Raw genomic sequence first — 18,205 nt, 5'->3', positions numbered from 1 at the left:
TATTTTCTAGAAGTGGAATTGATACAAGCATTTAGTTATTTTAAGCATCCCTGTGCAAGGACGTATTTAGAGGGGGGGTCCGGACCCCCCGAAAGACTTACCAAGTACCCTAATTAAATAATGAAAATATGCTTTTTTAGCATTTGTTACATAATCGATGGTTATTTATTACACCCGAACTTATTGGAAGACGAGAAATTGGGATCATACGGCTTTAAAGGATAGTTCTAAAGATTTATGCACACTATTACTCATGAAAGTATGCATAATATATTAATCAGGAACTTTAATTTTCGTCAATTAATCTAATTCCTTTCTTTGTTATTCAATCAATATTCAATTGTTTATCTATTTTACATGAATTTCCTTGCCAGGGCAGTTGTTTTTATATAAATTTTGACGAACTTAACTATACGTAAACTAGATAATGAATACGTATTGTTATGCTTATGTTCTTTTATCATATTTTTACCTATTCATGTAATAATAATAATAGCATATTACTTAATTTTCATATTTAATTAATAGTTTAATTTTATTATTATTATTATTGAGCCCTTGGTCGCCCCCCCCCCCGAAATGTATTTCTAGATACGTGTCTGTTCCTGGGGGACATTCGTCTCTGTATATTTTGCCCCTTTGCACAGTCTTTCCGTATTTTTATTATTTTACTTCTTGCCGTCTTTCGCATCTGCCTGTCGTTACGTTCACCTTTTCCCCTACTTTCCGCTCACAGCTTCGTTTCAGTGCTCAACACCACTTTGAGCGCCAAGGCAAATAGGAGAAAAGAAAACCGGGGGCCGAGTGCACGAAATAAATCCGGCAACATGTGACACTGCACTGAATCATCCGAGGAACGCAACGGCCTCGTCCCAGCTGCTTTGCTTGTTTAAAGAGGAAACACATGAGCTGGAAGCGACACAAAAACTTATTAGTAGTCTTTTTTTGTCCCTCTTCCCCTTCAGCGCGTGTATCAGACATGACTTGCATTCATCTCTCCTTATCTTTTTTATGGCCTTTTCCAACACAACCGAACCTCTGTCTTTTCCCACTAATCCCCCCTCCACTTCCTAAGAGTTCTTGCACGTCCATCAGTTTGTGAAGATTCCGGCTTCAATCCAAACAGTTGCCTCGTAATGTTCTCGCGAAGTTGTCCTGGTTTTCGACGCCATAAATCTACAAAATGAGCGAAGTGCTCAACGTTACGGGATCAACTACTTTGAACGATACTGAACACCAGTCTATAGTTACGGATTGGGTTCTACTGGCCTACATTAGCGTCGTGGTTGGTGCAGGCATTGCGGGAAATATCTTAACCATTGTTGCCATACTGTGTGGTAAATTAATAGGAAACTCCGGTCCACCGTATTCGCTTATTCTAAACTTAGCGTCTGTGGATCTGCTGATGCTAAGTCACCTCGCCCCGTTCGAAGTGTGGACCATAGCGCACGGCGGGACATGGAGGATTGTTCCAGAGTATTGCAAGCTGTTTCTAGGACTAGACACGCTTCTAGGTACTGTGAGCGTGTACGGGTTGACTGCCGTGAGCTTACACAACGGACAAGCTCCAACGATGCTCGTGTTAGTGTTGGTGTGGCTTCTTGGCGTTTCCCTAAGTGTCCCAGTGTTCATATTTGCAGGAACCGTAGTGCATCGTCCCGGAACGCCCCTGTGCTCCTTGCTGTTTCCGCATTCCCAAAAGGACCAGACGCTCCTCTTGAAACTCAGTGGTGCCATTTTCAATGTGTGCGTGCCAGTGTTGCTACTGCTTTCGGGAACGATTGTCGCGGCGCTTAAACTGTGCGGAACAGTGCACTTGCAACCGCCTATTAGAGATTCTTTGAAACTGACTCTTGTACTTTCGCTATCATTTGCGATTCTATCCCTCCACCGTTCAATCTTTGCCATCCTTTACATTTTTCTCTCCATGGCGGAGACGCCATCTTTCTACGTCACGCCTTTCATAAGTGTTACGTCACCATTGGCTACACTGATTTTCTCTATGCTCCACTATTCTTCGTGCGCTATTCGTCCATTGTTTTACTACTTCTTCAGTGCAGACATTAAAACAGCTGTAAATCTGGTGCTACTAAAGTGTACATCAAGTTGTTGCATGTCAAAGCGTAACGAGAGTACATAAGTGTCATAAGAGAAGATAATACTTAAAAATAGTATTAGAACACGAATTAACTTAACAAAACATTTATTTTGTTACATTGTTCATACAAGTGCTTTGTTAAGCTCCCTGTGTTCAGCGCACATAAAGAGCATTTCGGCAACAAATATAAGCATTTTCTCGTTTTCTTTTTTTTTAAAAATATATATATAGTGTATATAAGTTATGATACAAGGCAAGGGCACTTGCCCTCCTTTGAGATATCTGGAAAAAGTTCATGTAATTCGAAAGATGAAATTGTAACTATATTTTATTACAAATAATGTTGTTTTCTGCGATGAACAATCCAAACATTCTGGACTGAAAGATTCTCTATTTCCGACCAGGTTGGGAAATTTTCGGGTCGGGAAAATTCCGGTACGGTTAAAATCGCGAATTGTACACACTATTTCCCCTTCAAGCCATTATTTTTGCACTTCTGGATAGAAACTGTTAATTTCAAGAAATTTCAGACAGTTATAGTGTAGAAAATATCAAGAATTAACCTCTCTTAAATAAGATACCTAGGAATTTCTCGGCAGTTCTGGATGACGAAAAATAGGGAAATTAATTTCCCGAAGTCGGGATCTGATCTTGATGAGAATGACCCCGTCATTTTGAATTATTATTTTTTACAGTACATTTCGGCACGTAAAAACATTAATAAGAAGTATCGTGAAAGAGAGTAGATTAAGTGGTCTCGTCTCAAAACGACGAAGAACTGTTCATCAACAAAGTGGCGAATCCACTTTCTAGCTAGATAGCAGACTGGAATCTGATCTTGCATAGAGTAACAAAGTATATTCAATTTAATTTGAATTTTATGATTTGTAAAGTATAATAATAATAATAATATGTTTATGACTCAAGTGCAAGATATGAAATCTTCTTACTCTGCCCCCCCCTCCTTTCCCCATGAGAAAACATCCTGCGAGCGCCCTTGATACAAGGCATGGACTTAAAATTAGCGAGGAACGAAATCTACCCTTTCTGGTAATCTTCCGAAGCTGGGATTTATCGAATTTTCCATCTGGGCAGGGTGTGTGTAAGTTGGTATTTAGGGAGTATAAGGATATATTTAGAGTCAAACTGATCCTATATTGGACCTTTGTGAAATTTTTTAAGGTGAGTGTTGAGTAAATTTTGGGGACTGTTGGGGGTGTGTGTGGATAAATCACAGTTTGGAAGAGACGGTTATTTCTTTTCGAGTACCCGTTACTGAGTTACTTTTTAAAATGCGTATTTTTATCAAGTAACAAGTAACGAAATTAACAGCCACTTTTACAGTTACTTTTCGTTTCAGATAATAACTTTATACGTATTTACTTTGAATATTCTTATTTACTTATTTCAATATTTAAACATAAGGGATAATATAATTTAATGAAAATTGTTTTACTTTTACGTTGTCAATGGTGAAGAAATAACATCCTTATCTACAGTAAAGTAACTGTAAACGTAGTTTACAGTTACTCTTGAAGAAACTGTACCTACGTTACTTTCTATAAGTAACATTCCAAAGATTAGTGTTACGAATCTGCCAGTGGGTAAGCTACTGCACAGTCGAATGTAAATATATTACTAGGAGAATTGTCCAATGTGGGCACTTTATTTTACTTAACTCAAGGTTCAAGAATTGAAACAACGATCGTGCAGGTAAACAGTTGACAACAAATGCACTGATCTAAGTACAATTCTATTCCATAGAAATATGCATAGGGTAGCCCGGAAAAAGGTAGCAGAAATACTGACTTCTCAATACTACTTTCAGTTACATTTACCTTTATTGGGCCACCCCGCATAACGTAAGAGAACAAGGTGAAGCAACACTGCTTAGTATTATTTATAAATCTGTCTGTACAGTTAATTCAATTTGAATTTTCTATTTTTTAGTTGTCATTACTAGACCTCGGATTTTAGGTTTTTAACCTGTTGTTTCCTTTATAGGTATGTAAGAAATAATAAGTTACGTCAGCGTTTCGTTAAAAAACGCAACAACTCGTGAAGTTTTATATTGCCTAAAGAAACCTATTTTGCTTGTTAGAACCTATTTTAGGTTTATGCGCCTAAATCGAGCCTCTTTTAAGGTTTTTATATATTTTTAAAGGTTTTACAGGATTTTTATGTCGCACAGAGGCATTTGCTTTGTTCGGTCATGAAAAAATTCAATGACAAACGTACTCTCTGTCGATTTCCATTCCTCCAAGTCCATGGTGATTTTTCAAAGCTCTAAACAAAATAAAATGCCTGGTGCCACTGTTACCTGTACAATCTAAAGTGGTCTGATCTGTGTGATCTTGCTTACTTTCAAGTCACTTCGGTGCTTTGTGGCATTCACGCGTGGCAAACTAACATTTCAGCATTGAAGTTTGCACCACTGATTATGTTTTTGTTGAAAGATTATTTTCAACATGTAAGATGATCCTCACAGACAAAATTGTAGAGTTTGACTGTGGATAACATGAAAAAAGATTTTTGCCTCTTTGCGAAGAGTGGAACTCTAGCAAAACCAATAAGGGGGGGGGGACCTCTCAGGTCCACTGATTCATTTTTTGCGTATTACATGTATATCCATGTATGTAAAAAATCATAAAAAATAGTAATTGTTCTTTGCAATATTTAGAATGGTTTTTCCCAAAAATGTTCATTAAAAAGTTACTTTATTTCGTTGATATTGGCCCACCCCTTGGTAATTCTAAGGAAAGATTTCGCAATGATGTTTTAAAGGTATTTCAATACATGAGAGGATATATTCAATTGATAAACTATAGTAACAATTTGAAATAATGAATGTATGGGTAGTAGAAAAAGAAAAAAAGATAACTTTGCTAGAATTTTGCACAGTTTAAGCATTGTTCCAAGTATCAACATTGTAATTGAAGAAAAGTAATAAATGTTACAGTGATTTACTATAATTACTTAAAAATCAATGTAATTTATCTTTCGTGTACAATCCATAACAAAACATGAAAGTAGTGTCTAATTAGTTAACTTATGTGTACAAATGACAGAAAACACACATCAGTCCAGTTCAATTGAACTTTCATTCATGGGCCTCTGAGGCACCCCATTGGTAATCCGTGTAAAAAAAAAAAAATACCTTGGCATTGCTAGGTTTAATAGCAAATTTCCAATGGTAAGTTCTGTCATAGCCGTAGGGTTAAACAACACACATAACGTTATGCAAGATTGTGTATATTTCAGGATATAGGTGTCCTAATTTCATTGCCGGTGACTATACCTAATCAGCATTTTTCAGGAATTTTGAACTAAGTATTTTAAGTTTTGTCGAACCTACTTCAAGATTTTTCGAACCTAACTTAGGATTTTTAAGACCTCTTTTAGGATTATTAGAACCTATTTTAGGATTTTTCGAATCTATTTTAGGATTTTTAGAGCCTATTTTTGGAACCTAAACACACACTTTTAGAACCTAAAAATCCGAGGTCTAGTCATGACTGTAGTCCTCCACTTTTTCACTCCAAAAATACTATATTCTCTAGGAACACCACTTAATACTAATGATAGTAATAGTAATTAAACTCCGTATTTTTTTCATTGAATTATGTGTGGCCAATCAGAACCCTTTGGATCTTTAGCCTTAACCAATACCGTGAAAGATAACGTTATGTTAATAACGTTGCGTATTATTTTTATTAATGATGAAGCATTCATTTTCTCATTTATCGAATGCTGACTGTTTCACTGTTGTAGGTACACCCGACGACAAAGCTGATAATAGGCAAATTGTCCATCGTCACGTTCAATCGCTCTATTTTCCGAGATGTAATATTCTAGAATTAATCAAAAGAAAAAATAAGAAGACAGCAATCTCTGATCTAACGTAACTAAAATACTATTATTTTAAAACTCACAGAATGTAGGGGAAAGAAATAATGACTACTCACCCCAGATTGTACACATCTACTGAATTCTTATTTTTAACGGAATGTTATTGCATTTTGTAACACGCACATTATTAATTTTCTCGTTCTATGATAAATTTAGTATTAAAATTAAATTAGTATTTGTTGGATCTTTACATATTCGCTTTCATAAATACAGTGCCTTCATTTGGGCATTGTGCCGCTCGAGCGCGTTTCCGTGTAGCGGCTGGAATCACGTCGCTTGCCGGTGAGATCGGATGTGCGTGTTCTCTCTACTCGAGCGCACAGTGCATTTGGTAGCTTTCCAAGCCGAGGTTTCGTTAAGTTTCTCTTCGATAAGCTGAAATAGAACTAACTCTGATCAACATGTTATCGAGAGCAGATCCATTTCGTCGGAACGTGACACCTCTCTGTCTGCCGTGAATGCCAGTATTTGCATTGTCGTGATGAAGAAAGATTAGTGCATTTTTTCTAATGTGATAAGTGATGAACTGAAAAGTGTTGAGTGTTAAGTGTATTACTAGTGAACGGATTTTAAGGACCAAAATTATGGTCTGGAAATGGAAATAAATATTTTCAAATAGGTGCAAGAAAAGGTGCTGATTAAATGCCTTTATTCAGGTCAAAACCAGTCACATTATAATTATTTATTCAACACTGTAGCAAATAACATAATTTATAGTAAATAAGGTATAATTTATAATTGTACCATAGCTCTCGTAGTGCTCTACAAAATGAGACTATATGATCTTATGTAGCTGCTCAAGAAGAGTGAAAATAATTTATTTTTCTGTCCAATTTTTTAACAAAACATGAAAGAAAAGGAAGGGAAAAGGTGCTGAGGCATCAAGGAGGGGTAAAAGGGGAATAAATGTGCTAATCTCACGAAAAGGTGCAAAAAGGTGCAACAAAGTGTGTTCATTTTACTTGATTTCATGTCATAAAATACACATCTCAAACGATCGGTATAAAAACAGCTATATTTTTGGAATGGTGCTGCACCTTAAAATCCGTTCCATAGTTATTAGCCTACTGTTGTTATAATGCGGCAACATAATTACACTAAAGCAGGCGATTTTTTATTAGCCTATGGGCAACATAATTACACTATAGCAGGCGATTTTTATGAACTTTCTCAATAGGTGTGAAAGTTGTGTGGCAGTACATCTGTACAACGAAAACAATTCCAACATCTTCTGTGGTTATGGAATATTTCAATCAAAACAATTAAAAGAAGTTTAGTTGAGGGATTACGGGGGGCGTGGGTCCAGCCGGCTACATGGGCATACGGTTGACCCCTGCCCCCCCCCACTTTTTGCCCTTGCACTATGGTTTCTTAATGCTAACCTTGTCCACCAAGAAAATTAAAATGTCCTTGCCCCTCCCCCTTCCCAGTTTTGGAACCCAATCGTCACTACGGGATCCAGTATACGATCATGCTTCCCTTGAATCTGCGAGTTGCGGCTTATCTATGGCAATAGAGTAATAGAGTACTCAGATTTTTTAATTTTTATTTTATTGCAGATGACAAATCCACGCTTATGTTGATATATATGTTCATGATAAAAGTAAGGTATTTGAATGGCTATACAGAGTGATTCTCAATTGATGGTGCAAACTAGGAGAAGAGAAGAAGTCGCAGTTATACTCTGTCCCAGTTAACTGTAGAGCAGGCAAACGATGATTTGATTTGATTTAGTTTATTTTACTTCGCGTTTTGTGCCTCTTGGCTAATTCGCAAAGATGAGGATGAGTGATGAAATGATGAAATTGATGAATAGACATTCACAAACAACCACGCCCGAGCGGGATTCGAACCCGGAACCCTTGGCGTCGCAGCGCGTGGTGATAACCACGTCCGGCAGCAGGCAAACGAAATCAAGTCTCTGCGCAAGTAGTGACGGGAGACGGCTCCACCAATGAACACGTGAGAGGAACGAAATTGCGTGAAGTGGGGGAAAGCAACTGCCTTCCCAGCAGCGCGTAACGCTTCGTTCTGGACATTCAAATTCCCTCGCTTCTCTGACGCTATGCGCTGCTTTGCTCCACAGTTAGCTGGGACAAGGTATAGTGTGGATCCGAAAATGAACCGTTTCCGAGAAAATAAATGTTTTATGATACAATGCTCATCGTGAGCTGGATGTCTTCGGTAACCCCCAGGCACGTAGCCAGGGGGAGGGCTATGGGGGCTGAAGCCTCCACCGAAATCCTACAAATATCTACTTTCAATGTTATTTTTATTGTTAATAACAGAAATAAAGTTATAACAAAAGTAAAACATGCATTACATCGAAAAAGTTTAGTGTCTAATAGAGGAACCAGGTTATATTTTTATGTTCTATCATTTAATCCAAAGAATAAATGGATCCTCAGCTTCCAAATATTATAGTTTTCTTTGTGAGAGAGCTCAGAATATAAACTTTATGAGTAAAATTTACCACTAACTGTTAAAGACTTTTTTTGAACGATTGTGTAAAAGTTAATAACAAAATACAATAACTATGATTTTCAGTACACTAACTGTACAGTACGAAATATAAGAAAAATAATGGACAACAATTGCGTTAGATATTCTCACTGATACGGTGGATCGAGTAGCAAAGTCTTTCTATTTATGTAATAACAATAAATTTGGATTGAAATTGGTATATTTTTAATAACTTATAATAGTTATTATTGTTAAATAACAATAGTTATTATTGTTATTAATATTTGTACTAATCAAATTTATCTATGACCTGACACCCTCTACGAATATTTCTGGAGACGCCCGTGGTGATAAGGGATGAGGCCCCCCCAGAAATAAAATTCTGGCTACGGGCCTGGTGACCCCCCAAGGTGTCTTCCAAGTTTGACTTTTTGTTGTTGCCTAGAGGTAGCGGAGAACACCTGGCATACCATATGTATCATATATATTCTGAGGGAGATGTACGATGTGGCGTACCGAGAATTTTCGAAAGGGTGGGGGTTACTTCTTTTTAATAATAAGTTCTGATTTTACCGTTCCTGCCTGTGACGTTCTTTCTTTCTTTCTCTTTTTTCGTTATGGAAAACTGGACCAAAGGGGTGTATGACGCCCACCTCCCCCTTGGGCACGCCATCCCTCCCGATTTTTTTTTATCAGCGCTGCGAACCCTATGAAAATGATGCTAATCCTGGCACAATAGCTTCGTTGGCATCTAGCATCCTGTGTTTGGCATATTCGAGAAAATATAGCACAATTTGAAAACTTGCTTCTCTGGGAGGGAAAAATCACTTCAAGGGACATATTTTGAGGAATAAAAAATAAAATAAAATTAGCCTATATTCAGATCTTATATTTCGTACAGGTGCTTTTCCAACCACACCCTTTCTTCCTCTTTTTTTCTATTCTCCTCAATTTACTTCACGAGGAACATTTCATGGCAAGTAATCAGTAGAAAGTTGTAAGTCACAAATAGAACAAATGTTCCGCCTTGTAGTCCACGAGTGATCTCAAACCTTCTCTATCAATTGATTGATTGAGTTGGTGTTTTAAGTCCACTTTATCAACTTTAGGCTAATCGGGACTGGATCTAGTTTAAAGTGGGATCCGAACTACTATGTGCGTCCACAGAGTATCGAACCCGGGACCCCTTGATTACAAGGTGACGACGCTACCACTACGCCATCGGGGAGGCCCCTCAAACTTTCTCTAGTCCATTTCTCGAAAAGTAGATGCATAACTTAAAATTTCAATCATCCGAAAATATTTCTCATAATAAATTACTAATTATTAATAATAGTAAATTCATTTCACTTCCACGTAGGGTCGGACTGGCAAAATCCCGATGCGCCCTCTCGTCTCGGCGCCCTTCCGAAAACACAAATTCGGTGTCTTCTTTTTCTTCTGCTTACAATTAATTGCTCAGATAAAGCAGTGGGGGCAAAGAAATACAAATAAAAATTCATTTCGTAAAATTTTCTTGCTCGCTTCGCTCGCAGTGTCTTCTTTTCTTAGTCTCAAGTTCAGAGCCGTAGCTAGGGGGCGGCGGGAGTCGAACGATCTAAATGAAAAAAAAAAATGTAAAAGAGAATTACATGCAATTTATACTTGTCAGATGTACAAAGCGAATTATATTCGTCATGCATTTTTTGTCTTTCGCAAATATAGTTTGTGTGCTTGTTTTCCATTATTAACAATCTGAAATTGATCCTGTTTGAAAAATATTTCAAATCTTTTATTCCAACACATATGCTTTAGCCATGGACGTCCGCAGGATTTTTTCCAGGGAGGGGCAAGCAAGGTAATTTTTCTTTCCAGGGGGGGCGAAGGACACATATTTTCCTCCAAAATAGTGATACCCTCTCAAAAAACACTATTTCAGTCTGAAATTATCACGTTTCTTCAACGAATTTATAATAATTAACATAAATTACTGTGATTGAAATAAAATTATGTGTGAAATATATAATTTTAGGGTACACATTAATTTTCCAGGGGGGGGCCGTGACCCCCCCTTCCGGACGCCCATGGCTTTAGCACCGACTTCTACCCTTTTTGTGTGAATCACGTCTTTCATGTTACTACTACGTACTACTAACTAGGGGTGTGAGAGACAGAATTTTTGGGTCGGTACGGGATCGAGACGGGAAATTTTTTAAATCCCGACATTCGGGACGGGAAAAATTTTCAATTTCCCGACTTCAGAAATTGTTCGAAATTTCCCGAAGCTCTTGAAATCTCGAATTCTGCACGTCATTTTTATCTTCATTTCTGGTACAAAAACTAACAATTTCCGATAAGTTCCAGACATGTACGATGCAGAAAACGTCGAGAATTAACGACTTTTTAAAATGACCATTCGGTATTTTCCGACTGCTCGGGATCCCGACAAGTCGGGAACGGGAAGTCATTTCCCGAAGTCGGGATCGGGACGGGAACACACAACACACAACACAGGTCCCATACAGGATACTGGAAATGGGTCCAGAACGCCAGAACCTCGCTTCATCTCAACCAAAAACCAGCTCAACATCGGGAATAGAACATTAGATATTTATTAAGAAACTTTACTTTCAGAATTCTCCTTGTATCTACGAAGATTTTGTTTCTGCTTTTTTAATGTTGAGATATATATGAAAGTAACTGTTTATTTTGTCACTTCTTACCTGAAAGAAGAAGTAACTGAGCTCATTTTAGAAAAAATATATAGTATAGTTACTGTAACTATATTACGAAATAGTGATTCTGGGAATGATGTTAAGGAAGGAATTTTATAGGGCTTAAAGTTAACTAGCTCACCATTACTTTCATCAACTACTTTGCATCCTCCCCTCGTAAAATGTCGTCATCCTTGTTGATAAATATTGGCAACCAGAAGTAGAGATGCAGTTAGCCAGAGTGAGAGAATTTCCCCTCCCTACAAATACCACACTCCGTAGGAAACTGCACAGCTCTGAAAGATGTCTGGACTAGACTGAAATATATCAAAGTAAGGTAAAGTTCCCTGTGCATATAGCATTGTACCATGAAGGCACCTCTGCAATTTCAGAGACCCAACTGAGTCATCCTATTGTAACCCTCTGTCCTGACCATAAAGCTAAGCTAGCCTCTTTAGAAGGATGCGAATTTTATTTATGTTATGCCCATCTTTCTAAATGGAAGAACTAATATTCCATCCTCACACAAAGCTTAAAAAAAAAGATTATAAAAATCATATAGTTATATCTTATCTAGAATAAAGTAACTGCAAAAGTAACCCATGGTACACCTCTAGAGCGCCTGTATCAGGCAGTCATTACTCTGCAATATTTATTTTAGAATTTCTATGCATCTGAAATCATTGCTTGAAGTGAAGGGGGATAATGTTCCTCAGCTAGGAAATTTTATACAAAGCAGTCCCCTCTCCCTCAGCTGCTACATTCTCCCTATGAATAATTAGAAGATCTCCCCAGTTAGCCCTAAAGCTTGAGCAGGGTGAAAACACCCAAATGTCAAAATTTTGCAGACTAGCAAGACTCTGGCATTTGGACTCACTGCAAGCATAATCCACCGTGGAATTCGTGTTGTGCTTCACTATTCATTCATCTTATCATTATTCAGCCTCATCTTTGCGAATAGCGAAAAGTGGCAGAAAAATGAAGTAAAGTAAATCAATCTACCAAGGCTTGAGCAGCTTCTGCCCAGTTATCAATTTCCACTTCGAGCACTGTTTGAAATACAACACCTGTTCATGAATATACAACCATTCAATATGTTCTAAATAGATCAAGAGGAATATGACATTTATGGGCAATACATGAATACACACACATTTCAAAACTAAGAAAAATAAATGAAGTGTCATGCCAATTAAATTACCAAATAATTTCATTAGAAAAATGAACTAACTGACATGCCAACTAAATTACTGTGTAATTTCATTGGATTTAGTTCATGCTGGCTATTTACACTGTAGAGCTTCAAATATAAAAGTGTATATTCATAATAAGTGTATTCAGGTGGCATTGCTGATGGCTAATCACCTTCTAATCAAGGAGTCCCAGGTTCAAACCTACATGGAGGCACATTGCGCAGTGGTATTGATTCCACTTTATACCGTAGTTCTAATGTTGATTGGCCTACTGGTTAATTGTTGGCCTTGAAGTTTTGGAGCCAGCCCTGAACAGTACAGTGTATTATGCCCTGTAATTGTGCCAGTCAATCAATATGTTGTTTTCCAACAAAGAAGGTTCTACTATACAAAGGTAATTTTTATTGTGAATATCTTTTATAACAGTTACAGCAATGCACAAATGCTGAAACATGAAACAAGGTTAACATACTTTGCACTTTCTTCTCTTATATTTTTTTCACTACAACAGACAAAGAACAAAATAAAAAGTAACAGTGAGTAACACAGAAAGTATACAAAAGTTATTATTTAATGGTAGTTATGTCTATAGTAGTGTATTCAGAAGAAGAAGCAAATATGAGTGTGTGTGTCTTGGTGTGTGTGTGTGTGTTTATGTGAATGAGCATGTATTAATGTATAAGTGTGTCTATGTAATCATACGTGAATATGTATATGTTGAATCCACATCCGCATCCCCATTGCTTCTAATCTGTAAAGACGTATATATTTTTTTTTAGATCTTATTCAAAACAACATTTCATTGTCAAGATTCCTAACAACAAGCTACCATACATTTTTTTTATTAAACCTACCATTTGAAACACTTTCATCATATAGGGACCTCAGTAGTTTAACAGTTTTATTTTCAAATTCATGATGTGGAATGTTGAAATGTAAAGCAAAATTGCTATGGAATGGATTACACTCATAACGAGATCTTATTGTCTAATCTAAATGGTACTTGTCCATTCAAACAAACAAAAAAAAATATTACAAAGGAGAGGGGGAGGGGCTCTAAGTGAAATATTTACAAACACAGCCATTTTTTTATATATATTCTTTTCATTACATTCAACAGAAAAATTTTATTTATGGACAGCAAATATTAACATAAAACTTTTGTTTATAATTTGGTGGTAGCACAGTATCCTTGACTTGAATTATTGCGTTCTATGAGTACGTGTATTTGCTTTTGTCTGAATACTATGAATAATACTAATCAGAAAGCAGCAACAAAAATAGTACTTGTCACAGAGTCCAAGACATATTTATGTAGAAAATCTTATTTGTCTTAGGAAGTAACTTTGAGTTATGGTAAACTTAGTACAAATTTTTCTTTTGAAGTCTATTCAATCACATTTGTGATTAAATTAAGGAAAAACCCTATATGTTAAATGTACAATAGCATAAGATCTTTTATTGTCAAGGCCCAATACATTAAAGAGTTCATTAACACTCCTATTTATTTATTCATTCATTACTGCAAGATCAAAGTAAAACTAAACTTGGAAAGCAGATTTGAAAAATTATGCTCAACTATATAACCATGGTAATTTTGGTCCTATACAAGGCTTTATTTACTTTTAAAACTTAGATACTTTAAAGAAGTATTTTGTGAAAAATTATGCTACAGTGTCAACTAAATTAGGCATCAGTCTTTTCTGCCTACAGGCAAAACAACAAAACAATTTTAGTTAGTGATTTATTGAACTTATTTGGATTTCACTGGTGGTTAAATAACAGAAAATAAAAAAAGAAAGTACATTCTTATTACGATGTATAGCATTTCTTTTTTTTAATGGTTTAAATCCTAACAGAAAAAAAATGTTAGCGTAAAAGTTCACAAAAAATGCATGAATCTATATTTTTGGATTATGTCAAGTCCTTCCTGCAGTCACCTTTATAGGATTCTTTTTTTGCTACAATTCAATATCTATTTCTTTTTTTTTTCACTGCGAGTACTACCCTATAAAATTCTTATTACATTAAGCTATCAACTTCTATTTAAAACTTGGCAATAAATTCAAATTACATACATTTACAGTTTAATGAATTAAATGTTTTTATCCACTGGCACAGTTCCAAAACCTCAAATTTGTAAAAGTTGTTGAAGACTTGCATCAAAGCTTATCTGAATATGATACCAAAATAAAGTATTTAATAACTGTGCCATCCCACTCTAAAATCTTCATTCTATTGCTCACTACATTTATGCTACTGTTGTCTGATTTGAATGGAAGACTTGTTAATATCCGCAGATACCCTTAAACTTGGGTAACTTCACTTTCTCCAATTAAGGCAACCAATACGTTTGGTTATATATTTTTCCCCCATGCTATCCACCACCACTTTCATGGAAATTTGTTTGGTCGTCTCTCTCTCGCGCTCTCACTTTCTCTCGCATTTATGTGCACATACGTATTTTCACACAGCATTAATTAAAAGGAGACAAGTTCAAAATGATGAATAACTTAGGATATGTAGATAGTTCAGCTTCAGTTGTTGTTTGTTTGTCCCCTATTTAACACGATGTTGATCTTGATTTCTTACCAAGAGCAACACAACACTTTTTTTTTTTACTTATCATTATGAAAGTCTCATATTTATTTTCTTTGAACTAGCCTCTTCCACACACACACTTCCCTTAGAGAGTCCTCCTGTGTGACGAAGGGCTACAGGAAAAATCAGCACCATATGTACCCACCTCCAAGCCATATATATATATTTTACACAATATATCACTATCATTGCATGGCACAGTCTCAGCACATGCACATATTTTCTGGGGAAAAAAATCACCATTCACAGCATGTGGAAGTGATGATTCCGATGTGTAACTCCATATAATCTGTGTTGTATACATATAGTTATATGGAACACTGTGTACTGGACACAAATGCAGTGGAAGCAAACGTGATTTTTAGTACAATATTTTCAATACACTTCTTTTGAACATACTTAATCACATGTGCAAAAAAACACACATGCATGTATACAAAGGCACACATACACATGTCCATAGCAAACACCCATGTATACAATTGATACATATATATTTCAAGTGTACCCACAACAATATGTTAGAACCATTTTTACCTCTTTGTCTCAAGAAAAAAAAATGTGTGAAGAGATTATTTTCAAGGTGAAATTACTTAAATCCCATTTCTGGTAATTATCTTCATAATGTCATAGTATTTTTTTTTTCCAAATATCTTAGTTGCAGCACTCCTATTGAAATTTGGCACAACAGTGAAAATATTGTTACAATGAAAGTGAATAAGTTATTATACTTTCTCTCTTCCAGAGTTCACATGGTTGAAGATATACATATTCATTTGACTTATATGATATAGAACAGTGTGTCTTGCTACTTATTTAGTTTTATGATAAGCAGACAAAAATCAGGTCACAATTCCACTTTTTCTTGAAAATGTGATGAAGTACAAGAAATAAAATGTTTCTTCCTCACAAACAAATTTCACTTCAGTTATAATTCACACCTCTTTATGTATATATATTTGCATGACTTTGTATGTATGAAGATCCATTTTTACGAATTTTTCAAGAATGAAACAGAAAACACATTATAACATTTGTAAATTAAAATAGAAGAGGCAATAAAAGAACTTGGAGCTGAGTAGATATGGATTTACAAAATTATTGTAATTTTTGTATATCATTCCTAAATAAATACGAGAAATACAATAATTAAGAAAACTTTATAATACTAAATAATGATTATTGTTACCTTTTGTAAACGTTTCTAAAATACTTGTACCATATGTGAGTAGTTGAACATGAAGAAGTTGTTAGGGGTGATAGGTAAGGTATTCATGCCTCTCAGACAATCCCTGATGAAATAAATTTGTCTACTGTTCTTAAACCTCTAATACTATTATCAATACTGCCCTGTATCAGTGTTTAAAATACACTAAATATCAAGATTTATTTTGGACACTTAAATATTGAACACTAGCAAGTACAATTTCAAACTTGCTTGTACATAGAATTCTATTTATAGATACATGTGAATATTTATTTACAAGAGCACAAATCAACATTGTAAAACAATATATCTTTATATACAAAATACAACTGATTATTTGGTCTTACTTAGGCATTTACATTGTACATACTTCTACATACATCAAAACGTTTCAATCAAAAGAAATACGATGATAGATTTCTAACAGTTCCATACAAATAGAAAGTCTGCAAATTTTATAGATCACTTGTGAGCATACCTCTGTGGTAAGAATTCCCCTTCCCTTGATATGAAATTCATTATGTTTTGAAGGGGCTCTTGGTTGATACGTATTACAACTCTTCCCATGCTTTTTTGCTTCAAGATATGTATACCTTATGACATGGTAATACAATATGTTTTGTCAAATAAGTTGAAATGAAGATATGTATACCTTATGATATGATACTGCAATATGTTTTGTCAAATAAGTCGAAACTTTCACACTAAAGCAGCACTCCATTTAACATATGCAATAACAAATCAATTTAATAAAAAATGCAGCATAAAATACAAATTCCATCTGAAAAATAAATTAAATTTTAAAAATTCCTCCTCTCAACATACACACACAGTCTACAATATTAATCTTTAATATCACACAGCAACGCCATGGCAAAGATCTTTGTTGAAAAATGGTTAGTATTTTTTTAGAAGGAAATTCACACACCAGAGTCACATAGGATACCGTGCACAACTAGCTGTCACAGAACACCCAATAGGGGTCAGGGGAGGCACAACAAATATTGGGAACACCAACAAGCTCATTACAAGGAAGAGGTTTTTGTCCTTTTTTTAAATATTCTTTTGATACTTATAGAAAAGAGTCAAATTATAGTACATTCACATGTGTACACATGATTCTTTTCAATTTATTTTGAAGTAGTATCATATACTACTTGGTGCTTCGTCATCATTGTATTTCTTTCTTTCCCCCTCCATACTCAAACAATACATAACAATTCTATACATTTCGAGTCTTTCCTTCTGCACATACATGTTTACATAAGAACCCAAATACTGTTTAAGTTTGGTCTATTGTCCTATGATCTAGCCTAATTCCATCCTTTTCCCATGGCTATTCTTTCTCACGTGTGTGTGTGTGTACAAGCTTCTGCCTCCTCCATGATTTTTACTGATTCGATTTCATGTCTGTGCCTAATCATGAAAATTGAGCTCCGTTAAACAGCCAGAGAGATATACTGAACACTAGCAACCAAGTTGAACCCTTTATCGTACTGCAGTGTGCACATTGTTTGATCTGGATCTCCTGAAAATGAAGAAAACTCTATTTATTTCCCTTAGGCATGTAAAAACATAAATACACATTAATATACTGGATGTGAAGGAACTCCGGGAATATGAACAATAGCAAAACAACCCACACTAGAAGTCTGCAAGGCAGTGGCACAACCAACTGGGTCTCTCTTATTGCACAATGTGAGAGCAACCTTGCATTCTGATGCACCACAGAATGCTTTAATTGTTATGTTAAATGCCTAAGTTATTAGGTTTAGTTCTCTTAGCATACATAATACATTTGTGTGTATTTATGCTAAGGGAACCAAACCTAACAAAGTAGGTATTCCTCGTCTGATGTCAGAACACGAAGGTGGTCTCGCATTGTGCAATAAAGGAGACCCCCAACAAACTCCCAAGTAGATAATGGCAGTAACTACCGAAATGAATAGAACTTTCATCAAATCAGTTTCAATGATAAGTACAAGTACTTTATTCCAGCATATTCATTTCTTACCAAGTTTTTCTTTCCCTGAAGTATGAA

At 35.7% G+C, this 18,205-nt stretch overlaps 1 protein-coding gene across 1 annotated transcript in view; it reads right to left on the bottom strand.

Annotated features, from left to right (window-relative positions):
- Nucleotides 1–12,772: 12,772 nt before the first annotated feature.
- stol (voltage-dependent calcium channel subunit stolid) overlaps nt 12,773–18,205 on the bottom strand; it is a 309,278-nt gene continuing 303,845 nt past the window's right edge. Inside the window, exon 28 of the mRNA XM_083132012.1 lies at nt 12,773–17,692. Within this exon, the coding sequence (XP_082988138.1) occupies nt 17,585–17,692 (108 nt within the window). The 3' untranslated portion in view covers nt 12,773–17,584. The remainder of the gene's footprint in view (nt 17,693–18,205) is intronic.

This window comes from Lepisma saccharinum, chromosome 1, assembly GCF_977018435.1.
Source record: "Lepisma saccharinum chromosome 1, izLepSacc3.1, whole genome shotgun sequence".
NCBI classification, from domain to species: domain Eukaryota; kingdom Metazoa; phylum Arthropoda; class Insecta; order Zygentoma; family Lepismatidae; genus Lepisma; species Lepisma saccharinum.
The sequence above is the reverse complement of the archived record's forward strand: the minus strand, read 5'-3'. Positions and strand labels throughout refer to the sequence as shown.